This window comes from Ornithorhynchus anatinus, chromosome 9 (genome assembly GCF_004115215.2).
Source record: "Ornithorhynchus anatinus isolate Pmale09 chromosome 9, mOrnAna1.pri.v4, whole genome shotgun sequence".
NCBI classification, from domain to species: Eukaryota; Metazoa; Chordata; class Mammalia; order Monotremata; family Ornithorhynchidae; genus Ornithorhynchus; species Ornithorhynchus anatinus.
Genome location: NC_041736.1, coordinates 53,696,165 through 53,723,883, shown reverse-complemented (window position 1 = coordinate 53,723,883; position 27,719 = coordinate 53,696,165). Strand labels below are relative to the sequence as shown.

Below are 27,719 nucleotides of genomic sequence, written 5' to 3'. Positions count from 1 at the left end.
ACAGGAGAACTGAAGCACAGAAGCTAAGTGACTTGTCCAAAGTCATCCAGCATAAAATTGGCAGAGTCAGAATTAGAGCCCAGGTCCTCTGACTCCCAGGCCCTTGCTCTTTCCACTAAGCCATACTGCTTTTCATTCTCATTTTAGAAAGCTTAAGATGACCATATTGCGAAAAATATTTACTTGATATGTGGTTCTCATTAAAATGTTAATATGAAATTACGGAAGTCATCTAGAATTTCCAACTGCTTTCATTCAGGCAGTTAGCTAAAATATTCAAATATGGAGCATCAGACTACAAATAAGTTGTTTTGCTTATATGTGCCATTAAAATTTTGCTCCCCTCTGTGGTAAGTCTGCAGAACAGTAGTTCTACACTGTAGGACATACACAAAAACAGAAAACAACCAAAAAAACCCTTACCTCCATCAATGTTTCCCTGAGGTTTAATCTCTTTTCTATAAGTTGACCATGTTCTTTAAGAAAGGTGCAGAGAAATAAGCTGAGATTTTGAATGAAGTTCTGCTCATCGTCTTTTCCATTGGAATATGCAAGTCGAATATTGGTATTTAAAGGAAGCATCTAAAAAACAACAAAACGCATGAGAATCAAGTTTTATATCTAAATTTTTTTACACTTAAGAGAAAGGCTATATTGCACCGCTTGCTTGAAACTTTATTTTAAAGGTGATAACCAACTGCTCATTTCTAATGAAATTATAACCCCCTCCTGCTGCGATAAAGCTTCGTGACTCAAGATTCTTGACCATAAAAACAACTTTCTAAAATCAATTTTAAATCTATGGTTTGATCAATTCATGCCAGTTTGCCTTCCCTGAGATTTTCAGACTGTAAGCATATTTCAATACGTTTCCATGAATCAATGGTATTGAGTGCTTACTGTGTACAGAGAAATGTACTAAGTGCTTGGTAGTGTACAATACAACAAAGTTGGTAAGACATGTTCCCTGCCCACAATATGCTCCATTAGAGGTGTGTCTCCATGTTTTTTCTATAAAATGTAACCTCCCTGTGGGCAGTGAGCATGCCTTTTTTTGAATTGGTTCTGCTCTCAGAAGCTTAATACAGTGTGTTGCATTTAATGCCTACTCAGTTAATACCATTATTGCTGTGCAATCAATAGATAAATAAATACCGCCAAGCTTAGTGTTTAAAAGCAAATACCTATTTGAGAGAAAAGAAATGGGCTGGACTGGAGATTCCCCAATCAGTGTGTTGGAAATCTTGGTGTATTGTGTGACTCTAATGTTGACACGTAACCATCAATATAACTGCACGTACTCAATGCAAGTTGCTAATACCCACTCATCAGCTACTTTACCCCCTGTTCCAATAGGGTTCTTGGCAGGTGAGGGGTGACCGAGGAGGAAATGAGAGATTCTTTTGCAGGTTTTGGCCCAACAAGCCTGTCGAATATTACTCTGGGTTTGTTATTTTTCATCGCGCAGATGCTTAGTTTTCATCCAAAGTGAATTACCTTGAACTAACACCACTGATTTTTGACTGACCATTGTATTCACTCAAATCATTTGAATTGCAGGTAAACCAGTTGTCTGAACATCATTTATTTAAATAACAAGTTGTCCTAACCAAGATTATGCTGAATAATTGAGAAATAACTGAGTGGGCACTTACAATGCAGTCAAAAATTTTAAATCCAGATGATAAAAATTAACCATCTTAATTCAGATAATCTTTTCTTCTATCTACAAACTTCTAACTAGATCTTCAATTCATCATGACAAGTCATATAAACACTTCAATCGATCGTACTTATTGAGGACTTCTGTGTGAAAAGTACAGTAGCAAGCATTTGGGAGAATATGCTGTTAATAGCTGGTAGGTTCCCTGCCCACAATACTAAGCCTCAGGACATAAAGCCACAAGCAACTAAACCATATTCCTAAATCAATGTTTATTTTTTTGGCTAGAATCATACACCAAGTTTACCTGTTTTAGCTGCATCATGGTTAGCGTAAAGAGTGTTACAAATTGTTCCTCATACTGGCTGACGCTCACACCAGCAATCTCAGTGAGGCACTTCAGAGAGACATTTCGAAACATTGGAACGTTCAGAAACTACAAAAGAAGAATTGTGTGAATAGAGGACCTGCAAAGTTTTCCATTTTGAAATTGTTTATAATATCGAAGAATGAGAAATGGAAAAGAATGAGATGAACTAGGACATCAATATTGTTGTCAGAAACCTGTTCATTCTAATCTCCATTCTCTGGCCTCCAGAATTCCCCTCGGGCTAGTTTGTGTGTACATGAATAAAAATCAAAACACCGCCAACATGTCTTCCAGGCGGGGAAGCATGGCATCAAGGTTAGGTCTAACCATATTTGTTAGTGAGTACACTGGTACAGACAAGTCAAGTGATACAATTTTTTCCCCATGTTCTAATGTATGAATATACAGGGAACCAAATTATGAACTGATATCACTTTCCAATTAATCGGTTCCAGTAGAGTTTAATGCAAATTGGCTCCAAGCCTTAAATCAGAAAATCAGATTGATTCCACAAATACACCCTCCACCCATTAATTTTGTTTAAAAAGGTACTCAAGTCAAGTTCCCACTTCCAAAGAGAAATGGAACAATTTTGGATGAACGTAGCCAATAAAAGAACATTATGTTGGCTCCTGAGGAAAAAATGCATTATTCTACAATACACTGCACAATACAAATACTATTAAACACTTGGGCAGACACAAATCCAAACATTCATTTCAAGGGAAAATATATTACGAATACCTTATATATTAATGTGCTGATTAACTTGGTCTCAAAAATATAGCCCAGTGGAATCCAGTTAAGAAATCTTAGCAATGTTTCCAAAGTTGCATGTACAAGTGGGGCATTTTGGGAATTTTCCTGTAACAAAAATATATACCCACATTAATTGTCTCATTTAAAGTTCATTTTTGATTAAAATGTAAATGAGTGTGTCAGACTTACCATCACAAACTGACAGAGCTGAAATATTTGTGAAAACTCATTGCACATACTATAAAAGAAAGATAAAAATGTTCAGAAACAGATCTTCACATATCCTAACTGGTTTGCATTTCATGAATTCTAGAACTGGCAACCATCTGATTAACTCTAGGTACAATGCTCAACACTATGAATTAAAACAGTTTTTAAGAATGGGCTGTCCTTTATTTTCTCGAACACAATTTCCCACATAATAATAGGATGAAGGAACGTCCTCATGGTGAAAGAAGAAATAGGGTGATTGTTTTTTAACCTTAGGTTAGTTATTAGATAAACATGCTTCTAAACTCATTAGAGAGGGCCATTTTGACACTTTTAATGAATCTTGAAAACACATCTTTAATCCAGAAACATAGGAATGTGTTTAGATTGCAATACTGGATTTAAAGAGGAAAAAAAACAAACAAAAAACCAAAGTTCTCCATAGTATGTCCCAAATCTTACTGCAATATGTCCGAATGCCTTTATTCAAAGAACACATTTTGGGGGAAACCTTGAAAATAAGAACACTTCCTCACTCTCCTGTTTTTTTCTCTCCATAATCATTTTTTCTTGTTTTGTTTGCCTTGGCATATTTTTCCTAGCAATTCCTTCTACAAAATTACCTTTCAAAAGGGCACAGGAGAAGATTAGAATGTAAAAAGAGCTTATCAATTCAACTGAAAATGCTGATAAAAAACTTTACCCCACATTACTACTGTGCTAAAAATAAATTTTTATCAGAAGCCAATTTTCACAAGAGTTCCGCTCCCCAAAATTAGTACTTTTAAAATTGATAGAGTTTTGCAGAATTTGCCTTCTGCAGCTGTGAAAAATGTTTGTGTATTTAGTAAGCCAAAGATGGCTTGCAAAAAAGCAGTATCTATTCCCTCTTTTCTTCCAGAGGGACCACTAAAATAAGTTGCCTTTGCCTGGTTCTCTTAGTTCTAATTTTGGGCCTAACTTACACCAATATCCTATTTAAACTCTGAATTATTGTTAAAGCAAAAAACTACTCATCCAAATCTCTCTGAATTGCAGAAAAAACAAACTTCAATAAACAAAAGTTAACCCAAGATAGAGTGTCAAACCCATTTACTTGCCTGTCTTTCAAATGTTTGGCTTTCACTTGAGTTATCTGTCCACTGGAAAAGTCAAAGACTTCTTCGCTCAACAGTTTTAGAATCACCATATTATTCTGGCAAAGGCTTTCACTGGTTCTGCTTGCTCCCACGATGTCACTGATAAAAGTTGGCCAGTGTTTGGGCCATTCTTGCTTTAGAATCTAAAATTACAAGACGTGAAATAGATTTCCTAGAACTTAGTTTCTTTCCTCTTCTCTGCCAAGTTTGGGCGATCAGCTAACTCTTGCAAATTATTAAAGGAATTCAGGTTGATACATTCTGTTCCACCAAAATGTTTCTGCCTGAGCAATATTTTGCCTAAGCATTGACAGAATGCGCGAATTAAGGAACACTTTTCTGGCAATGTGTGCCTGCCTGGATAGAGATGGTGATGTTGGATGAAACGGTTGCGTGTATGCAGTGTTCACCAGGGTGTATGTGCTGTAATTCAAGTTTTCCTAATGAAGGGGTTCATCAAGAACATAACCCCGTGTTACAGGATAACTGCGGGAGCTAAAGATTAGTTTAAGAACCCAAAACTCTACTGAGCTATATGCCAACATGATCAGTTTCCACAGGCTATTTTCAAGTAAGTCTCTTGCTCGCACCCTCCACCTTAGCTCCAGGTCCATGCAGCTCATGGCCCAAACCTACATCTTGCACCTCCTCCCTATTCTTTCAACCCATAATAATCAGCATGCCTGGAATTCCACAACACTTCCCATGAGGGCAAAAGATTTCTTATCACAACTCAAGTTCTCCAAGTATATGTAGGTTCGCCGAATGATCACACTTGTGGCCACTCTCAGATGACCCTGGACATATCCTTGTAATGCCTACGGTGCAGCCTCCCTCAGATAGCAGTTTTTCTACCGAGCCAGGTCAACAAGGTTACTGAGGGAAAGAGGTACTATCTTGCACCTAATGATTTGGGGAAACAGGCGTGGCCTTCCTAAAAAATCTCCCCTCTCTCCCTTCAACTCTCGCATCTTTCCCAGTATTTGAGATCTGCTTTCTCTCAAATCGACCCCGCCCACCAGCACATGACTCCATCCCTTCTCACTGTAACAAAACACCCGCCTCCTCCCTTCTTCCCTCCCTGACTGTCACCTTCAACTGTTCCCTCTCCTAAGGCTTCTTCCACACTGAACTCGAACATGCTCATGTCACTCTATCCTTAAAAAAAACCCTGCCTTGAGCCCATGGCTCCCTCCAGGTATCACCCCATCTCCCTCCTCTCCAAACTCCTTGAGTGAGTTGTCTATACCCACCACTGTCAAGTTCCTCTCCTCCAATTTACTCCTTGATCCCCTTCAATCTGGCTTCCTTCCCCTTCACAGAAACCACCCTCTCAAACACCACCAGGGACTCCCTTCTGGCCAAATCCAATGACCTCTACACCATCCTAATCCTCCTCGACCTCTTAGCTGCCTTCGACACTGTCAACCACCCCCTTTCATCTGCTCCCTCTCCCTGCCACTCCCCAACCATCATTTCTATTTTCCACTTTTTTAAACAGTGGGAAGGAGGGAGCATCAACAATAGAAAGGCACTATGTGACGGCCAGGTAGGAACCACCTGCAATAAGCTTCTGCCCTGGAGTCTATGCTTCTTTGCGTGTGAAGAGCTGCCACAGTTCTCAGGCAAGGCTGCACCGGCTGAGCCGTTTCCTTCTGAGAACAGAGGGGTAAAGGTGAGGAGGGAGCTTCACCTGGCATGAAATCAGGCAGCAGTGCCAACAGCCACAAGGTGGGGGACAGTAAAAGATCTTATTCTCTCAAGCTAATAGCTGCCAACACTATTAGTCTGGCTAATGAGAGTGTGGGGAGGAGGGTGTAATGCCTTCCATCAGCCCAGGAAGTGAGCTCACAAGAAGTCTTTAAGACCATCGGAAGGGCATTTGAAGGGAAGAAAGTATCGTCTGCCTAGGAACACGGCAAATATGGAACTTAACTGCTCTCTGCTTCCTAGGGAAAAAATCCTGGCAATTTTACAAAAGAATGGAAGTGTATCAAGAAGTTGCTTGTAGAGTCCTTTTCCCAACTTGAGAAGATGAGCTGCGATCACAAAATGCAAGAAAAAGGCCTTGACGGGGCCTCACATGTGAGTGTAGTTCCAACCCTACCACACACAATAGGTAAAAGTGAGCTTCAAGTGTCAGACACTCAATTTTTCAGGTTAAATAGGTATAACATACAAAACCCAGCTATGAGCCAACAGAACAAGATTTGCTTTTGCCTCACAAAACTAATGAAACATTTACCTCAGAAAAGAAAATGGGATGACAGCATGAAGGCTTACCTGAACAAGAATCATATTCAGCTTCCCAATATACACCTTTTCTTTCTAATGGTAAAAAAACAAAATCTTCATTAGGTTTAAAAGTTTCCTCCTACATCCCATTCTTTCCCCCGATCAAACAGAATTTACTCACCTCTACACATGTCGGATCAGATGAGGTCTTGATAATGAGGCCGACAACATATTTTTTTATTCCTACCAAAAAAGAAAAAGTTTACTGTAAATCCCCCCCAGGAGGAGAAAAACAAAAAACAAAGAAACAAAAATAAAAGACACTCTCTCCTGGTGGCGTGGATACAGCATTTGACAGTGTGAAAGGATTTAAGTTCATATTTTCAGTTAGAAAGAGATGGGTCGGTGGAAAAAACATTTTATATTTATCAAGACTTGCTTCTCAATACTTTCTAGAACCCTGGACACTTCACTGAAAACTGGTGACAAAGAGTTTAATATCTCAATTTACCCCGAAGCTTTCACTGGAATTCAGTCTCAGGAATAGCAGGCACAAGAAAACTGAATTAAAAGGCCCAAATGAGGCACAGAGCCAGTTTCCTAATGCTTATTTTTTCCCCACTATGTACACTTTTTAAAAAGGCTCCCAATTTTAATAAAGAGAAACAATGAATAGCGGATACATGCCTAGAAGAAATTTAACTGAAAACCAAGATGCTAAAGAAACAAAATATGCACTTTAAGGTTTAAATATGACATCCCTCCATAAGACAGAGCATCACTCTCTCCATGAAGCCTCTTTTTTCAAAAAAGGTATTTGTTAAGAACTTACTATGAGCCAGCAGTGTGGCTCAGTGGAAAGAGCACGGGCTTGGGAGTCAGAGGTCAAGAGTTCGAATCCCAGCTCTGCCACTTGTGACTGTGGGCAAGTCACTTAACTTCTCGTGCCTCAGTTACCTCATCTGTCAAATTGGGATTAACTGTGAGCCTCACATGGGACAACCTGATTACCCTGTATCTACCCCAGCGCTTAGAACAGTGCTCTGCACATAGTAAGTGCTTAACAGATACCAACATTATTATTATTGCCAGGCATTGTACTAAATGGGGCTCAGTCTTAATCCCCATTTTACAGATAAAGAAACTGAGGGACAGAATTTGGGTGACTTGCCCAAGGTCACACAATAAGTAAAAGCAGAGCCAGGATTAGAATCCAGGTCCTCTCTCAGGCCTGTGCTCTTTCCACTAGGCCCCACCGCTTCTCTATTAAGCTTTCTTTTCCCTTCTATCTCTTCTTTCTACTCCACCCATGCACTTATGATATTCAACCCACCCTCAGCCACTCATTATTTAGATACAGGGCCATAATTTATATTACATGTCTACCCACCCCCCCACACTAGACTGTGGGGAGGAAACTTGCCTATGAACTATGTTGTACTGTACTCTCCCCAGCATTTAAGACAGTGCTCTGCAGATAATAAGCCCTCAAAAAATACTGCTAATTAATTTAAGGTCACAAGAAGGCAGAAACGAAGCTGGGACTAGAATCCAGGTCCTCTGGCTTCCTGATCCATATTCTTTCCACACTTTCTCTCTACATTACTTCATATAGGGTTTTATTTTTTGATGTTGGAGCTTAAGAAGGTTATTTATAATTCACCTCCATTGTTTTACATAAAATGCATACATATATTCTCTCTATACTGGCAGTTGTCCATATGCCTCCCATGCTAAATGAAGACAATCAGTGATAGCAGTAACTTCCCTAAACACTTCTAAGCTCTGAACTGGTGTCCTAGAAAGACCCAGGGAAACCTGAGCTTGCCATTTTATAAAAGAAGACTCCAAATTCTACAATCCATCCTTTGATGTGCATTCTAACTCCAAATTCAATAACCAAATGAAAATTTCCAAACACTCGTCAAAAAACCAACAGGATTATATTGTTTAATTTTGCTTTACATATTACTTTAACAAGGGAATGTGAGAAAATTACACTTCCCTTCTCTGAACCTAATATACTGTGTCCCACACGATCCTAGGGAAATAGCACAGCATTCAACGATGCATCAAAATTCCTAAACAACTTTCGGCTTGAGATGAGCCTATTTTCAGTCCTTGAAACACTACATAGTAGAGCAGCATGAGTCAACTCTGTATTTGGGAATGCTTGACAACCCATCACTAACAATCCTATAAAACTTAAGCTCCAAAGACTGCATTTCCAGACACCCAGACAACTAAAGTCATCTGTAATGACACTTAAAAATTTAGTCAACTCCCACTCCTCTTCACAATGACTAACTTTAATTTACTACAGAAAGCAATAGTCCAAAGAAGAATACATAGGATCTCAATCCAATCCTTGTATCTGACTTTGGACACGAAGGCAATAACAGCTAGGTCTATCCAGATCCTTTAACCAAAGGCCAGCACACAGTAATAGTTGCTGGACATTTTGGATGAAAATGGTAGCATATGGAGGGTCCCCATTAAGTTATGACTGCCATGACATCTTTCACCTCTGGGTCATTAGTACTGTGGAAGCTCTAGAGACTCAAGTGTACTTCCTGAACCCCAATCAAATCAAGCATTAGTATTTTTGAGCACCTGCTGAATGTATCACACTGTACTAAGCACTGAGGAGACTATCATTAGTACACATGAACTCTAGCCCCTAACCTCTGCATTTAGTGGGGAAGGCAGACGAACTAAATTACAGACAGGAGAAGGTAACAGGATACAAAGACATGCTTGACCCATGCAACGGCAGGGGAGGGGGGAGTAGCGCCAGAGTGGAGGGCACCGTGGCCTAGAGGAAAGAGACTGAGCCTGGGAGTCAGAGGACCTGGGTTCTAATTCCAGCTCTCCCACATGTCTGCTGTGTGAATTTGGGCCAGTCACTCGATTTCTCTGATAGCTCATCTGAAAATGAGGATTAAAGCCTTCTCCCTCCTCCTCAGACTATGAGCCCTACGTGGGACAGGGACTGTGCCCAACCTAATTAACTTGGACCTATCTCAGAGCTTAGAACAGTGCTTGGCACATGGTAAGGGCTTAACAACCACCATAATTATTATCCCTTTTTCTAGACTGTGAGCTCATGGTGGGCAGGGATTGTCACTCTTTACTGCCATATTGTACTTTTCCAAGCACTTAGAACAGTGTTCAGCACACAGTAAGTGCTCAATAAAGACAAATGAATGAACGAGAGGTGGCATGGAAGTGGTGAAGTGGGCAGTAGGGTGGGGAAACAAGCAACTATGCTGGGGAAGGTCTCCTGGAGAACACCCTTCCAAGATGTTCCTGATTCCTATGCCCCTATAGCCAAGTAAATACTGAATATTGCCAACCCCAAAATGGGCCGCTTTGGCAGGCTAATTAAAATGGCTTGGCCTGCACCCATAGGACCCATGCCCACCCCCAAGAGGGGAATGCCGATTGACCTACCACCATGCAAGGCTTCCCCAAAGTGATAGGTGTTACTACTTTTGCTCTTGCTGGACAGCCCACCAGATTTTGTTCACTGGAGTGCTTATTCATTCGGTTTAAGAGAATGGAAGAGAAGAATAATCATTCTGTACAAACTCAGACAGAAAGGAGAAATCCTACACTATTCATCTGATTGCTTTAAATAGTTTATTTTTGAGGTGAATATTAAATGCTTAGCCATATTAAATAGAACAAACTTTTGTTATGCAGTGCCTTAATTTATTTAGATTTCCATTTTAAACATATGTGCTGCTAATCAGAATATAATAATGTTAATAATGTTGGTATTTGTTAAGCACTTACTATGTGCCGAGCACTGTTCTAAGCGCTGGGGTAGATACAGGATAATCAGGCTGTCCCACGTGAGGCTCACAGTTAATCCCCATTTTTACAGATGAGGTAACTGAGGCACAGAGAAGTTAAGTGATTTGCCCACAGTCACACAGCTGACAAGTGGCGGAGCCGAGATTCGAACCCATGACCTCTGACTCCCAAGCCCAGGCTCTTTCCACAGAGCCATGCCGCTTCTAATATTTTGACTCCTTCAACACAAATGAAAATGTACACAAAGTATCTGAATAAGATATTACAAAAGAATATGAGGTAAATCATAAGTATTGTAGAAACCCGGCTGTAGGTACTCATGATTTAGTCATAGTGGAATATAAGTTGGATAACCCAACAGGTACCCGACAACTTCAGAAAAGATTGGGTGAACTAGTCACAGCAGGAAAGACCAACTGGAGTCCCTAGAAACCTAAAGCTCAGACAGTACTCAATTCTACTTTGGATCAACTTTAAGCTCAGCTGAATTATAAAATCATTTTAAATATGAAAAGTCAAATCAAGGCTCAATTCAGATAATGAATCTGGGAAGTAGGGTGGCCTAGTGGATGGAAAGAGCACGGGCCCAAGAGTCAGAGGACTTGGGTTTTAATTCTGATTCTGCCACTTTGCTGTTTGATCCTGGGTAAGTCACTTCACTTCTCTACCTCGGTTACCTCACCTGTAAAATGGGGATTAAGACTGCGAGCCCCATGTGGGAGAGGGACTGTGTCCAACCTGATTAAGCTTGTATCTACCCCAGTGCTTAGTACAGTGCTTGGCACAGGGTAAGTGCTTAACAAATGCCACTGAAAAAGGAAACAACCAATGGTACACCGAGTGATCCAATGATTGGCTTTCTTTTCTGCTTTATGGAGGTTCTGTAACAAATATATCCCGATATATTGTGGAGGAGGTGGTGGAGCTCCTCTTGAGCAGGGAACAAACATGTCTAGCCACTCTGTTGTACTGTACTCTCAAACGCTTAGTACATTTCTCTCTGCACCTCATAAGTACCTAATAAACACCACTGACTGAAGAGCCGCTAGACTTGCTTTGCCCACCCAGGTCAGCAATTAAAGAAATATCACAGGCAGAGCTGTGAAAGTAAACTCAGTTCTTCTAAAATTTGGAGGTGGTGTTCTCACAAAGGCACACATTAAGGAAAACCAGCTCTATAGTACCTCACAATGGCTACCTCAGCCAAACTGTAAGCCTGGTTTAGATTTGAAAAGTCAAATCAAGTCTCGATTCAGATAACCAATCTGAGAGGCTATTTCCCCCAATCCTTTGGAATTCCTCATTCAAATAGGGTTTGCAGTCAATCAATCCCCTAATTCCCTGTTCTAACTAAAAACAAATCCAGGCATAACTGGGTGTTATGAGATCCCAGGTGGGATGGTTCCAGGAAGGGAACTACTCTCTCAACAAATTATTTAGTTCATCTCCTCATGATCCATGTTCCCCTTCCACCATGTCACCTCAGATGCCAAAAGCAACTTGCTCATAATCCCAACCCTCTGAAAAGACGCAAGAATAAATTTCCAGTTTCACAAAAAAAAACTAATAGACTTTCATAGATAGTACTTGTCTATTTTTAAAACAATCCCTTAGTAAGAGAACACGACTTACCACCAACTGTGCATTAAAAAAAGAGAACATTATATTGTTGTGTAGAACTGACACTCTAATTCCCCCAGCCCTGAGTATTTAAAAAATGACTGATCAAATACCACATATGGTGGAGCCAAAGTTCCATGATGCTACCTATCCTGCTCATCTTCACAAACAAGTCTTTAAAAGCATCCTTTTCACAAGAAATCTGAAAATCAAGAAAGCTTTTTTCAGACTTTTGCACAGTACTTCAAAAGTGTTTACTTCAGTTAAAATAAAAATATTGGACACTATCTATTCAAAGTCCTTTGGTTTAGAAAAGCTGAAGGGAACAGGGAAGCAAGACACAATCATACAAGAGCATCCAGAGTTTGGGCACCCTTCAGGTATGTGGCCATGTGTAGCGGAGGAGAATGGAGAAGGATATACTCAGGGGGAATGGGATGGTCAGGTGGCCAAGCGAGAAAGGGATGAAATGAGAAATAAGTAATGGCATTCTCTCTCATCGTAAACAATGGGCCAGCCTTGGTTCTATCACAAAGACCCGGGGCAAAGAATCTACATAAAGGAATTGATCATATTAGTAGCTTGTGCAGCGCCAGGAAGTGCAAGAAAGAAACACGCAGATAAGACACAAATGCACACATGCTGTGAAAAGGCAGCACCCGAGGAGCATCTCTAACAATCCAGCAGCTTCAATCGGTTCTCATCTAAAACACATCTGGATTACGATTCAATATTGAATAGCTAAACACAAATGGGAGCAAATATAGCACCCAAACAGACCCCAAAGAGCTAAAATTTAAAAAAATCACAAAAACCATGCCAGGGTTTTGCCAGGTAGTAAGCCTTCTAACTCAAAGTAAGCACTTCAGAAACAGAAGCAGCTTAGGTTTATTCAGAGAACACAAGTCACCTCATCTAGTTGTGAATTTAAGGATGAAGTTGGTACCCTCTGACTTCCCATCCAAGAATTCTGAAAAGGCACTTATAAAAATGAGAGAAATGGCAGTACTCTTTTTTCCCTTTGCTTTTATCAGTAACTTTGTGAATGGTTCTTCAAAATACTGTAGCTGGTTTTATTGGTTATTTAGAATACACCCACCACCGTAAGCCTTACCACTCCTGAAAAGGAAAAGAGACCTGACTTGCTACACAATGAAAACATACACTTCATCAAGACATAGTGAGCACTGATGAATTCAGCCATATGCACTGGAAAAGTTCATTTGTTTTAAGAGACTGAAGTGACTAAAATTTAGTGTCCAATTTATAATAATTTAAAGATTTGTTGGGTGGTTTTTTTTTTTTTACCTTCACACTGGTTCCTTGGAAGAATCTTCCACCTTGTTTTTATCACATTTTCCAAAATTTGCAGTCCATAATACTGAAAATTGAAGAGAAACAAGTGAATACGCTGTTCCTGGACTGCAAGTAATTTTCAGGAGTCACATTCAAACATCCACTCACACATGTATTTACAGCTAGGGCTTCAAGAGGTATTAAAAAGCTACCAGATTTAAATTATAAAAACACTAAACATGAAACCTAGTCACCCATTTGCTGAGTTGTTCATGCATTTTCCTCATTTTACTAATCTACACAAAAAGTCCTAATGTTTGGATCATGCTCACACCAGGAGAAGAAACCAAATAAAGAGCCCTTTGGCATCAAATGGGCTATCTGCCGAAGAGAAAGTAGCAGCCAGATATGAATTCACAGAAAAAAAGAAAACAAAAGCAAGAAAGAAAAAAAAGAAAATGGCTGCTCTTATGCTCAAGCACTTTAACCCAACCAGGCTCCTAAAAATTTAGCAGCATGGATGGTGTCAAGTTCCCTACCACTCCTCTGTGAGTTGTAAGCTCTGAGTTAAGCATTACAAGTACTGTCATAGGCACTTTCTTTAGAAAGGGTTCACAAAACTTTACTGGTGTGTGTTACTTCAGGACCAACAAGACAACCCCCAGGTTCACTAGATTTTCAAAGCCACCCCTGAAATAGCTATTTCTACTAATTTAAAGATAAACTTTTGTGCACAGTCAAAAGTAATACATAAAATGCATGTTGCAATCCATCTACCTTTCAGGTATTCCTTCCTGAATGTAATAAAAACTAAAATGAACAAGAATGCAAAACTGAGAAAACCATATGAGAAACCATTTTCTCTCTCTTGCTATTCACCCTAAGCAGTCAATGACTTTTTTACAAGGACTTTTTCATACCACATTGTTACTAATCAAAACTATAAACGTGAACAATTAGTGTGGTCAGGCAAGAGGAAGAAAAGGGATCCAGAAAAATTTGTGGTACACCTTATCTGAGGTTGGTAAGGGAAGAATCCAGCAACAATACCTGAAAGGTAAACTCACTCTCATCTAGTTCTCAGATTGCAAGTTTTGGCTGAGAATAAGAGTTCATCTTTAAAATGGTTAGTTATACAATAAAATAGGACCATTAGTATTTCAACCAAAGGGATCATGTAAATGTTCCTCATTTTATTTTAAACACAATGTAGACTGTCCCAAGCTACATTGTACTCAAAAACATATGCATGTTTTTGCTGTTTTCTTTCACTACATTTCATAAATTTTCACCAAAATTTGGCCATTTCAGAACCTGCATTTGCAGAATAATCTTTGAAACACTTCAAAAGCAAGATCAAATATTTCTGCAATTACAGTTAATAAAATTATAAGCCTTCTTTTCATAACCAGCAGTAAATATGCCTGTATTCATTTTCTGATTTCCTGCTATAGCTACAGTTGCTCTCTGGAAAAATGATGCAAGAGAAAAGGTATAAAGGATAACTGCTGAGTAGCTTTTAAAAGTCTGCATGCACTATCTTACAAATTTCAACAGCAAAGAATTTCTATAACTATGGCATTGGAGCATGGCAAGTTTAATACAAACCAACAGAACAGTAGATGCGCTTAATAAAAATTCACTACACATTCAAATAGAGGAAGATTTCTATTAAATTATATCCAACAATCGAAAAGCAACCCTCGGCTGAGAAACGGAACCACCCAAAACTAGACACGTCATAACAATACAAATAACCTTGGTGATATTAATTGTAAATTCATTTTATTCTCTGTCTCGCAGTTAGTACCTTTGAAGCTAAAGTCTAATTAAATGACAATGTAGAAATGCAGGATTATCTTGGATCAGAGGTTGGTAACCGTATTTTGTTAATGTGTCAGGGAACATGAAAATATTACTTCACATTTTTATCTCTAAACAGCATTTTTGCATTCATTTCACATCCCTCCTTCTACTAAGTGTTTCTTCCTTTCAGGTCTTCTCACTGTCCATTCTTAGTTTGCTGACTTTCCCCCTGCCCTCCAACTTTCTACCCATACTAAGCTCTGGTTCTTTACCTCGTCACGTTTTCAACAAATCACCAAATGATTTATGCTTTCTGTTATTCCCAGTATTTCTGAAAGTCTTTCACAAACCAGGCCCCAGGATTGTACATGGCCCTCCAACACAAATAGGGTGAGGTTGCCAACCTCTGTCCTGGACAGCAGACATTGAAAATGAATTTACATTAAGCTATACTAATCTTTAAAGAAACTTTTGAGTTTTTTTGGTTCAAAGTGTTTAAGGGCAGCTAATTTTGCCTACAAGGATGAACTGTCCAATTAGGCTATGATGGGCTACCCTAAAGTTTCAGCCTCACACTATCACATGCCTTTAGAGACTTGAAGAAATCCACTGCTGAGTTATGAAGATGAGGGACAGATAACAGCAAAGACTGAATGAAAAAATGCATGAAATGATCCCTATGGCAGAAATTTCTACTGTGCCCTTAATTACTTATTCTATGCACCGAATCCCCTTTCCCCACCCACCTCCCATGAAACAAAAACAATTGATGAACAGAATTCAGTTAAAGGGAATCAAAAGGGTAGACCTTGTGGAGGCCTGCCGTCAAAGCCTAGCTGTGTCAGTTGCACAGGAAGACACCCCTTTTCTTCCTATTACAAGCAATCAACATAATGGAACATTATGATTAATATCAGGTAGTGTTAACAGCTTTAATTAAAGAAAAAAAATATGATTGCATAAAAGCCAAATGTCATAGTGCATAAATTTAGCACCAAATCATTTGCAATTGATGTAAATTGAAGAATTCTTTACCTGTTGCTTTCTTTCTGTTCCTCTAATCATCTCATTTTTCACAAGACAAATTTGAGTTTTTAAAAATACTGTTGATAAATCAACTTAAACATTAGTAATGTCTGTCAGTATAAAAAGCAAAATTTACCAGGCAAGCAAACAGGCAAACACTGTTACTTAAGGTTAGCACTTTGAGGAAGTTCTGAACTGATTTTTTTTCTCCTGAAATTTACCAAGATTTCAAAACTATTTAATGAGTACTAACAAACTGTTTCATTAATACAGTCTGAATTCAGAAACAAATCACAACATGGCTAATTTCTGTTTCAACACAAAGTATTTACAAGTAGCCTCCTTGTGTGTAATAAAACAGAATGCCATGCATGAAAATGTATTACTTTTAAATTAGTTTAAAGAGAAGCGTGAATCATTAAACCTAAAACAGTCAAAACACATTTTGATCAACCCTTCTGTTCAAACTTGAAAAGAAAAAAAAAAGCCCTGAATCACATTTTAAATTGCACATAAAACTGGGTGCTGTCGCATTTAAACCATCACTACTAAGGAGTCAAGGTTTAAAGTAAACCACACACAAAACTTGATGTTGGAGGTGCCTGGCCTTTAATTGATTACTTTGCTGTCCCAAAATATTCCTTCTGTTCATGTTATGTTGGTCCTGAATACCACTCCTAGTTTAAAGTCTTTAGACCTTTACACATACACTTTATAATTTTTTAAATCCCTTGAATGCTAGTCCTGGGTATAGTCATTCATAATTTCATTTGTAAGACTCTTTGCCAAGGGACAGAAAGAATAAATGCTATGCCTGTTTAGGGTAGACAAAAATTTGAAGTAACTTTGAGAATAAAGCAATTGTGTGATTTGAAACAACAAAAGCTAGTGCTAAAAAATGAGACACCTTCCTCAAAGTTTATGAATGGAAAAAAGAGAGAAGAATTAATTTTTAAACCGCTACTTGCTTACTTTGGTGTTCATGTTCTGTGAAAACTCCAAAATAGTATCAACTCTTGTCCACGCATCAGGATGTTCCTTTAAGTGTGTCAAAACTTCTTGAGCCATTCTTTGCTAAAAGGTTACAGAGAGAAAAAAAAAACACCTTTTAAAAACTTTAACTTATCAAATCTCTTTTCTCAAAAAGATGCAAATGTTCAATGAGAAATGTCCATATTTACTTCGGGTGATTAAATTGCAGTTAACTATTTAAGGCTGTTTCAATCAATCAATAGTACAGGAGTGCTTACTGAGTACAAAGCGCTTGGGAAAGTACTATACAACTGATCTGGCAGACATAATTCCTGCCCTCAAAGAGATAACAGTCTAATGAGGGAGACAGACAAGTGATGTGCAGAGCACTGTACTAAGCGCTTGGGAGGATACAATACAATAGAGTTAGCAGGCCCATTCTCTGCCCACCAAGAACTTTAAAGTCTAGATGACGACTATTGAAGTGCTTAAGGGATACAGACCTAAGTGCATAGCTGTTGGGGAGGGTGAACAGGTTGGAGAAATGAGGGATTAGTCAAGGAATGGCTCTTGGATATGATTTTGGTAGGGCTTTGATGAAGGGGGGAGTGGTGGTCTGCCAGATATGCAGGGGGAGGTACCTCCAGGCCAGTGGGAAACAGGTTGGCAACAAGAAAGATGAGATATTAGAGACTTTACCCAATCCAGTACTTTCCAGGCAAAAAACTCCCTTGAGCACCCTAGAAACGCTGCCCAAACCATGAAACTATAACTATTTTGCATTCAACAAAGTGCCACCAAATTAAGAAGTTAAATCGCCTGCAATTATGCCCTCCAAACCAAGGCCCAGCGAGGCTTCACTCTACTTTCTGGAATTAAAATAGTTTTTAAAATTAAGGATTACCAATTGATAGAGTCAAGTTTAAGAAGTTAGTAAATCATTAAACCTGGGGCTAAAGCTTTACCCCCAAATAAAGAATCCTCTTACTTTCTACATTTATGTTCGCAGGATATTTCTAAGGCTAGTTCTTCCTCAATTAAAACAGTAGAGCTAACTCCTAGTTATTGAGCTATTAATTTTCCTTCTTCGGCTGCTCAGCCTCTGTGCGCTTAATTGCTTTAACACTTCTATCAGAAGTTGGGTACAGGAACAAATTAAATTTCAAATCAGTCCATTTTATAATTGGAGAAACGCTTAATGGGGAAAGAGGTTGAAGTTTTTGCACAAATAATTGGATTGAATGAATGAATGATTTGTTGATTTCAGAGAGCCATGCACCTCCAGATATGACAGTTATGGCTAATCAAAAGTCGACTAAATAATGGGACAAGTAAATTTTGTGGCAAACACTATTCATATTAAAAAGCATCTCCAATCCTGTTAAGAGCAATCAAATCAAAATGCAGTAGGGTTTTGACTCATAACTATTAGCTCCTTTTGAAATCCATTCCGTTTACCCAGGTTTTACATTCCTCTTGATCATGTCACATTCCAGTCGGGAAGTGCCATGACCCAATTTCTTCCACTGAGGAGAGTGGAGGGGAGAATGGGAGACAGCGGAGTGAGAAGCAGCATGGATAGAGCACTGGCCTGAGAGGGGTCTGGATTCTAATCCCAGCTCCAAGTGTCTGTTATCACTTTGGGTAAGTCACTTTTATTTCTCTCTGCCTCAATTACCTCATCTGTAAAATGGGCATTAAGATTGTGAGTTCCATGGGGGACAGAAACTGTGTCCAGCCAGATTTGCTTTTATTCATTCATTCATTCGTATTTATTGAGCGCTTTTATCCACCCAAGCACTCTAGACTGTGAGCCCGTTAGGGGCAGGGATTCTCTCTTTATTCGCTGTATTGTACTTTCCAAACGCTTAGTACAGTGCTCTGCACACAGTAAGCGCTCAATAAATACAACTGAATGAAGTGCTTGACAAATACCACAATTACTATTCTTATTATGGGCATAGAAAGTGGTCCTGCTTCGAGCAAGTTGTAGCAGTAATCATATTTTAAGTGTTTACCGTGTGCAGAGCATGATACTAAGCAGTGGGAAATCATTCTCACGTGGGAATTAAATACAGTCCCTGCCCTCAGGCAGCTCACAAGCTCACAGCAGATCAGGCATATTGTCACTTTGTTCAAAGGTGGTGTCAGAAACAACTGCCATAGATAGGCACAGTCCTGATTCCTTCCAATACCACCATAAAGATAAGCAATTTATCACAAAATAAAACTTCCTAAAACATCCCTCCTACCCTTTCTTTTAGAAAAATGTCAGTTCAATCCAAATGACAGAGGATTTTTGAAAAAGTAGAAACATTACTCCTTAATGAGCACTACCATTTCAAATTCCTCTCATTCATCATTGTAAGTCACATAGGATTGTTTCCCTCATTTAGCCTTTAAACAATTTCCTAGACGATATTTTTCCTCTCTTAGGCATCCTAACCTTCCCATGATGTTCTTAGTTTAGGTCTATCCCTCAAGGGGAGAGAACAAGAAAGGACAAATGAAGCCTCTTCCCCTCCCCAAAGATTATTTTTGCCAGGTACATCAGAAAGGTTCTCAGAGAACCTCATGTTGTGGGAGAATCATGTTTGGTAACCAGTGAATCAATGGGAATTTGAAAATAGATGGTTTGCACAACTGACATTTTCTATTCAAATTCCTATATGAGGTCCAACACCAGCAGAATGTGTTACACTTGGGCCACTCATTTTTTTCTATCAAATATTGTCGATTTACCAAAACACAAAGGAACCCAGAGGAAGTACAGTACCATGTCTTGCATGGACAAAACGCTTTCTTCCCACACCAATTCCTGGATTGAACTGAATCTACAACAAACTATTGTGGGAAGAATGTTTTCTAGTACTTTTTTTAAATGGTACTTGTTAAGCACTTACCATGTGTCAGGCACTGTACTAAGTGATGACGATGATGGTATTTGTTAAGCGCTTACTATGTGCCGAGTACTGTTCTGAGCACTGGATAAACAGGTTGGACACAGTCCCTGCCACACGGGGCTCACAGTCTAAATTGGAAGGGGGATTAAATCCCCATTTTACAGATAAGGTAACTGATCCATAGACGTGACATACCCAAGTTCACGTGGCAGGCAAGTGACAAGAGCAGAGAATTAGAACATGGGTCCTCTATTATGCCTCCTCCAAACTGTCACCACGCTGGTCCAAGTGCTTCTCATATCCCAGCTCAACTCCTGCATCAGCCTCCTCACAGAACTCCCTGCCTCAAACCTCTCCTCAGCCCAGTTTTTCTAAAACACCACTGCCCATTCCTTTTTACATTAGCAGAAACTTCTGATCAATGGTTTTAAGAATCAGAAACTTATTTTCCTCTTCCTTACTTTCTCCCTATGCCCAGCAAGTACATCTCTTAAGCCAACATGACTGCCCTAGTCTCATCTCTTGGGCCACCAACCTCTTCCTCTCTCCCTCCCTCCCTTCTGGAATTCCCTCCTCTTTCCCATCCGGCTTCCCATCTTCAAAGCCATTCTGAAATTTTATCTCCTCAAGGAAGCCCTTCCTGATATTCCCATTCTTTCCCCCAACAGCCATTTCGGGGTCACCTAGGCCCCTGGGTATTCACCCATTCCCCAATTCAATACATTTATGTGCATACTATACTCAATTGTTCCCCATTACCAGTAATTCATTTTAGTCCCCATCTCCTGCACTGGATTGCAAGGTCCTTGAGGGAAGGATCCGGTCTGATAATTCTAATGTACTCCTCCAAGTCCTTATTACAGAGCTCTACAGAGCAAGCACCCAATAATCTTGATTGACCTTCCAGTAAAATCAAAAACATAATGTTAACCACTTAACCCTACTTACCTATTTACACGATAGGTTCTGCCACAAACAAAACAAACCGTGTAAAGTCTAAACAAACTGTGTAAAGTCTATTTCCTGACATCCAAAGGAGATGTAGACTATTCAAATTAGAACTGTCGACTGTCCCCATACTGGTATGAGCACCAGCCTGAGAATTCTAATCCCAGCTCTGCCACATAACTCCTGTGCGACCTTGGACAAGCCACTTAACTTCTCTATGTCTCACTTTCCTCATCTGTAAGGTAGGGATTCAATTCCTGTTCTCCCTTTTAACTTGGGCCGTGAGACCCATATGGGACACGGACTAATGTCCTACCTGATTATCTTTTATCTCCCCCAGTGCTTAGTGCTTGGAACAATATTTAATAACAATCCCCATTAAATGTTTTATATGAACTTCTAAAAAGTCCAATTAATAGGGAAAGATGCCCACCATCAAGTACCTTTTAATTAGATTCCTTAAGATTTGCTTTGAAACCGAAAACACAAACCTAGCAAAATGTTGTTGTTTTTTCCTGAAAGAGTACAAAAGTTATCTCAGACCTGATTTTGTTAATTTGCAAGCATGAAACACGCAATAATGTGATTCCAAGTTTTCATATGAAAAAGCGTTCTCTTATTGGGAATCAACATGTCCTTTTTTGGTTCAATTAACACTTCAAAAAATTATAAAGTGAACCTAAAATAGGGAATTTTTTTTTTTCCAAAAAGCTTCATGCTCACCTACTCCTAAAAGTGCTAATAAAGCAGTGTGAAAATAAGCCATTCCTTTTCATTTGGACTCTATGACATTACTTCAAAACCTGCTTTGGGCTATCTAGATAGGACATTTTGAAGCATAATATAGCTGGGATAATTTTAAGATGCACATAACTTTAGCTGCCATTTTGAAGAAACAGAAGAAAAATACCTAGCAAAAAAGAAGGTGGCTAAGCTAGAAGTTGTGGAAAGGAGTCTTTACAGCTAGCACAGTGCTATTGAAAACACAGTTTACTTACACAAGCCTATTCACATATTTCAAACACTTAAATATTCTTCCAAAACTAGTTTCCATAAACTTAAAGTCTTAAGACAAATTGAATTTCCTAGTATTTACTCATTGATTTCAACAAGTAATCTCTTCATCACAGGTACAGACCTGAGTTTAAGCAATCTTAAAAACTACAAAGAATATATTTTCAATGTATAGTTGGCAAATTATTTTGTGTCTTCCTCATCCTTTTTCTACCGGGCCATACCCTACTCTCTTGGCATCCAGGCCTCAGATGAAAATTTCTTAATCCAGTCAAGGACAGCTGGTTCACACTTTAAGAAGTTACAATCAAACCTAAATATCATTTATGTTCAAATGCACACCTACAATTTATAACCTTGGCAAATTAAAACATCACAGTCCTACTCATTTTCCCCGGGTGGATAAGGCCTTGCCTTTTTCAGTGCTTTCTCATTTTTATGATGACAACGGTATTTGTTAAGTGCTTATTATGTGTCAAGCATTCATTCATTCAATAGTATTTATTGAGCGCTTACTATGTGCAGAGCACTGTACTAAGCGCTTGGAATGTACAATTTGGTAACAGAGACAATCCCTGCCACTGTTCTAAGCATTGGGGTAGATAAAAGATCATCAGGTTGTCCCAAGTGGGGCTCACAGTCTTAATCCTCATTTTACAGATGAGGTGACTGAGGCACAGAGAAGTTAAGTGACTTGCCCAAAGTCACACAGTTTTTAAGTGGCAGAGCTGGGATTAGAACCCACGACCTCTGAAGGCGTTCTGATTAGCATAAATAAGTTTAGGACTGTCATTTCTTCCAACACAGAAAATTTAGAAGTGACACAAATTTACAAAATAAGATCAATGCTACATCACTTCTTAAAATTACCTTATAAACACTAATTCTTTATTCCCAAATGCAATTTTCTCAACTTGTGTTTCTTCTAAAGCATCTCAAAAAATCTAGTTTAAATTCAGAAAAGTTAGTGGCCTCTTAAATGAGTCTTTAAAACTGGCCAAAACACTTTACCTGAGCTCCTTCTCCATGGTACAAGCAATTCACCACGTTGTCCAAAAGGTTGATATCCAGTTTCTGGCTGAAATCCAGCAGCTGACGCGCTGCATGGTCTGCTAACATAGTCATAATTGCTGGCATAGATTACTGGGGGAGGAAAAAAAAAAGATCAAAATAAGAAGTTATTTATGCATAGAACTTCCCTAAACAGTGATTTCTGCTTCAATGTTTACTATACCCATGTTTTAAAAAAAATCCATTTGGGACAAATAAGTGAGCATACCACGATGAAAGCCACTACCTGATTTATTTCTGCAGGGATACTGTTCCAAACATGAGAGAGGGATAGCATCAGTCAATTCTTTATAACACCAACTTCTAGCTAGATGAATTTATTTCCCAAGTATTTTGTGTGTATTTATCTAATCAATACTTCTAACCTGCCTCTAGACAAGGAAACAGACAGAAATTAAATGATTTTGCCCAAGGTCACAGTGCTTCAGCAGTACAGCTAAATAACTTATTCCAGGTCTGATGCTTTCAGTAGCAGGCCAGTAACTTTTACAAATTAAAAGCAGTGTTTTACCTGGCCCTGGAAAATATGAAACTGCTTTACTTGGGGGAAGCTTATAGACCCCTATTCTAAAATGTATTAATTTAAAATTAAGGACACAAATTCCAATTTCACCCTTCAGCTGCTGCTCCTGGCCACCTTTCTCGCTGACTCCCCCTGCCTTAGAAGCAGCCAGTCCACATGGTAAACTTGCCAATATTATCCCTGCTATTATAATAGTGCTGGAATAATCTCTGGACAGCAAATTGAAACTTGCTTTCCTTCTGAATTTCAATCCTTCTCTAAATAAAACACTGCTTGCAAATCTCTCCTGAAGACAGTCATCAAAATTTTTATGTCTGCTCAAGAGCCTTCTAAAGGGCTATTTCACAAGTCTGTGGAAGATACTCTCATTCTCTTGGATGATCTTAGTTGTACGAATTTTCATATTTACTGGAAATATCCAAACAAGTTTATTCATAACTAATAATTCTGGGCAGGTTATTTAACCTCTCCCTTTCTAGGACCTCCCCAAGTGGCAGAGGCATCGGCTATCACTTTGGCTTCATCTCTTCTACTTAACTGAATCATCTGAGTATTAAAAAAAAGAATATTCCATAACACATCAAGAAGAGCTCCTTAGACGACAGGATAGGCTATACCAGCAATACTAAAGAACTTTTAAAAGAATGTCATTACTATAGTAACAATCACTAATCCTATCAAGAGTTTAAGTTTTGTATTAAAGGACAAAATACATTTTTAAAAAGAAATTCAAACTTCAAAAGTACCAAATGTATCGCCTAAACAAGGTAACGAAGGACATCCTTCCTATAAAAGAAATTCAGATTTTGAAAGTTCAGTTAGTTTGCATACAATAAGATTATCTATTTAAGAGGATTCTGGACTACTCTGCTGGCAAACATCCAAAGTTTTGATGCTTAAGCAATTAATCAAGCTGCTTTTCCCGCTTTACCGTTCTTTAATATCTTTGAAAACTCCTATCTGCTTGTGTTTGTAATCAATTCTACCCTCACCCATATCACTGTCTAAAACTTCCCAGAAGCAGGAGTCAAAAACTTTACCACAAAGAATTCAGGTAAACTAAAATGAGGTTGTTTCTTTCTCCTTGAAGCCATAAAAGATCATTAAGTGAAGGACTATACAACTGGCATGACTACCATTTTCTCCCCCATACTTAAAAAAAAAAAAAGAACATATTCCTCCAGTAAATATCATACTAAGGAGCTTAACATGAAACCAAGGCTTGCTATGACTACTGAGGATGCCAGAAGTAAAAATAAAATGTTATGGAATGTAACTGTCTAAAAGTTTGTTATAAACAAAAGATTAGTCACTTTGACAAATACTCTGCATCAAGGCTTTACGAATAATAAGAGGCAAAAGTTAGTTATTGTGTAGTAATGTCTACTCATTGCAAAGGCTAATATAATGGTTCCTGATTCGAAGAAAACGTTCACTAAGCAAACTGAAAAGAGATTAGTCTCGTTCGAAATTTTTAAAACAAATCGTGTTTTTCAAAGATGCTTTTCGAGCTACTATATACAAATCCACTCGTTTAAATATCAAAATTAAGAGCTCCTAAAAGTCAATACTTTTTCACCTACGAGTTATTAGACAAAGTATACATTTAGAACAGAAGCCACCTGTTAGGTGTAGGCATACAGAACCCAACTGAAAAAAGGGAAAAAGGACCCAGATTACATACCCTCCCTATTGCTGTCGGTTTCTTCCTGGCCGCGCCGCCCCCGCCTCGCCGCCCCCGCCTCCCCCCCCCAATCAAAAAATTAGGCCCTATCCAGATCACAGGTAACATTTTACAGAAGTTACGGGAGCCAGAAAAGGCCAGAAAGGCATCAAAAACAAAACACCTTCAGATTCGGTCGGATGAATTCATAAAATAAAATAATCCACATCTTAAAGCAGTGTTTAGAGGCCGCGAATAATCCCGTTGTAAAAATTCCCTCAACTTTTCTCATGGTTCGACCTATCCCTCTCCATGTACACTATTTCCCCCACAGCCAAGCAGAAGGGAATTGGCAACTGGCTTTGTCTAACCGGAGTTTCACTTTCAATTATCTCTATTTTCCATCCCAGCAGCCCCTCAATGCTTCAGATCCTCCCCACGCTTCCCAATTCCGGGTTGCAAAGGGAAAAAAAACTGTCCGGTCTGCGCACTATAACGCGCTGGGCCACTCCCAGTATTATCTCTTCAAAATGACCTACCTACTCTTGAACTCAAGTATAGAAATGGCGGCTTTGTGGCCAAAGCCCAGCCAAATTAACTCGACTCCTCCGGTTCTCATCACCGCAAAAATAACCGCTACAATCTCTCAACCTCCTTCCCACATGCAACAGTGACTTGGGGGAAAAAAAAAAAAATGTTGCTGGAAGTTGTGGAGCACCGGAGGGGAAGGAGGGCGAGGGCTGCACACTCCAATCCCCAGGCCAAAGCTGGTCCAAAACTTCCTTTTCGCTGCTCTTTCTGCCCCCAATTCCCTCCACAGCTAATCCCGGCGCCCCCCCCCCACACTGGGCCCATGTGATATTATTCTGAATATTCGCCCCTTTTCCACGACTGATCTAAACCCCTCTGCCCCAGAAAGGCTGCTACCTCCCGTTTCTGAACTCCAGGAGGTGTAAACCCCCTGCTTAAACATCTCCCTCCCCCCCGAATGCAACAAAAGCCACAACCGTATCTTAGTTTATAGACTGTAACCCGACATGAAGTCAAAGGCAAGTCTCTACAAGGAGCCACAGCTCTTGAGGTGTGTGGGCAGGGGCCTGCTTCATTGAGGTGCTCGCAGCACGCCCTCCCCGCTCGGCGACCTCTCTCTCCTTCCCCGCCCTCGCCCACCCCCGACTGCCTGGCTGCATTCACTTTTAGCTCTACCATCGACCACAGGGGCACACACTCACCACCCCCCGCCCTCCGAGGAGGAGGAGGAGGAAGAGGGAGGGAGGGAGGGAGGAGGTATTTAGCCGAGCCGCCTTAAGTTCACCGCCCCAGTCGGTCTCCGAGCAGCATGGCATGTGCGTAATCAGCCATGGACGGTTCTGAGCGAATCCATGGCTCTGCCACCCCCCCTCCCCATCTCTCTCTCTCTCACACACACACACACACGCACAGAGAAGAATGAGGGTGCTCTCACTAAACACTGCTAGACCAAGTGCCCGAAGACAGGAAATGAGTTTAGTGCTTTTAACGAAAATGTACTCCAGACGATGCGGCCACCACAGTGCAGCCGCCCGGGGGGTCCGGTATCCCCCTTGGCCCCCAAACCTGGAGAGGGGGGGTCGGGAGGGGAAGCATTAAAGCTGCCGAGTTCCCTTGCAGAGGAACAGGGCCACTGCAGCCCCTCCCTCCTCCTGATCCCTGCTCTCTACCAGGGGGCCACGTGATCCGGGCGGACGTTTCAATGCTGCTGCACTAAATATTTCTGGAAACTTCCACTCCTAATAATTTACAGAGATGTTCCCCCCCGGTCCTTCACGCTTCGACCTGCCGGGGAACCCCTGGAACTAGGAGACGACCCCCCCCACCACCACCACACACACAACCACTCCTCCTCCTCCCCAAACCAACCCACACGCTCCCAACCCACCGGCGGCTTCTCTCACGCCGCCGCCTTCCCCACCTCCATCACCCCGGTGGTAGGAGCTGCTCCATTCAATCGCGGGCAGCTCACCACCCCACCCGGGCCCAACGAGGCCTGGGCTCGTCCCTCCCCTCACCCCACCCGGGCCCTCTACCCCCTTCCCCGCCGCCTTTTACACCTCATGCTCCAGGCCCTCCTCGTTATTACGCGCCTCCCCCCCCCCCACCTCTGTTATTACATATTCGACTTACCCAGAGATTGAACCAACTGCCTCTTCCTTCCTTGTGGGGGTGAGGGGGGGATGGGGAGGGCGGGGGGGATAGGTGGGTTTCAGTTTCCCCTCCAGACGCCCAAATAAAAAATGAAATAAAATAAGGGGGGGGCCGCGAAACCCTCAACGGTAACTGTTTCAATGACGCCTCCCCCCCAAAAAGGGAGTAGTAATACTGAATCTGGGGGCTAACGACCCCGTCGGGGGAGGGGGGCAAAAAGATGGTGTGAGGGGGGGTAAAGTCCCAGATAATTCAGCCCCCAGGGGACCCTCCAGCCCCGAGCGGCAGCAGGAGTAGGGGAAGGGGGCGGATAGGGGGGTTAAAGTCCACACAGAGTCGGGGGGGCTCTCTCCTGCCGGCCGCAATCCGACCCCTCCAACAGGGCTCCCCCCCCCCAGCTCCCCTAAACTTTCCCTCCTCCTCCACCTCCTCCTCCTCTCGCCGGCGACTGGGTGGTCTCTGTCTCTCCTTCTCCCTCCCCCCTCCCCTTGTTGCTGC

The 27,719-nt window shown here is 40.5% G+C and overlaps 1 protein-coding gene across 2 annotated transcripts in view; it reads right to left on the bottom strand.

Annotated features, from left to right (window-relative positions):
* Positions 1–27,239, bottom strand: part of XPO1 (exportin 1) — a 43,608-nt gene extending 16,369 nt beyond the window's left edge. Inside the window, exons 1-11 of one of the 2 annotated variants that reach the window (XM_029071884.2) lie at positions 27,201–27,239; positions 22,792–22,923; positions 16,916–17,017; positions 13,124–13,196; positions 6,558–6,619; positions 6,425–6,469; positions 4,103–4,284; positions 2,982–3,030; positions 2,778–2,897; positions 1,971–2,099; positions 424–582 (exon numbers count right to left, since the gene is read on the bottom strand). In XM_029071884.2, the coding sequence (XP_028927717.1) occupies positions 424–582; positions 1,971–2,099; positions 2,778–2,897; positions 2,982–3,030; positions 4,103–4,284; positions 6,425–6,469; positions 6,558–6,619; positions 13,124–13,196; positions 16,916–17,017; positions 22,792–22,917 (1,047 nt within the window). In that variant the 5' untranslated portion in view covers positions 22,918–22,923; positions 27,201–27,239. Of the gene's footprint in view, positions 1–423; positions 583–1,970; positions 2,100–2,777; positions 2,898–2,981; positions 3,031–4,102; positions 4,285–6,424; positions 6,470–6,557; positions 6,620–13,123; positions 13,197–15,952; positions 16,168–16,915; positions 17,018–22,791; positions 22,924–27,200 lie in introns of those variants that run through there. The other variant, XM_039913011.1, reaches the window with a different exon arrangement.
* Between the last annotated feature and the right edge of the window lie 480 nt (positions 27,240–27,719).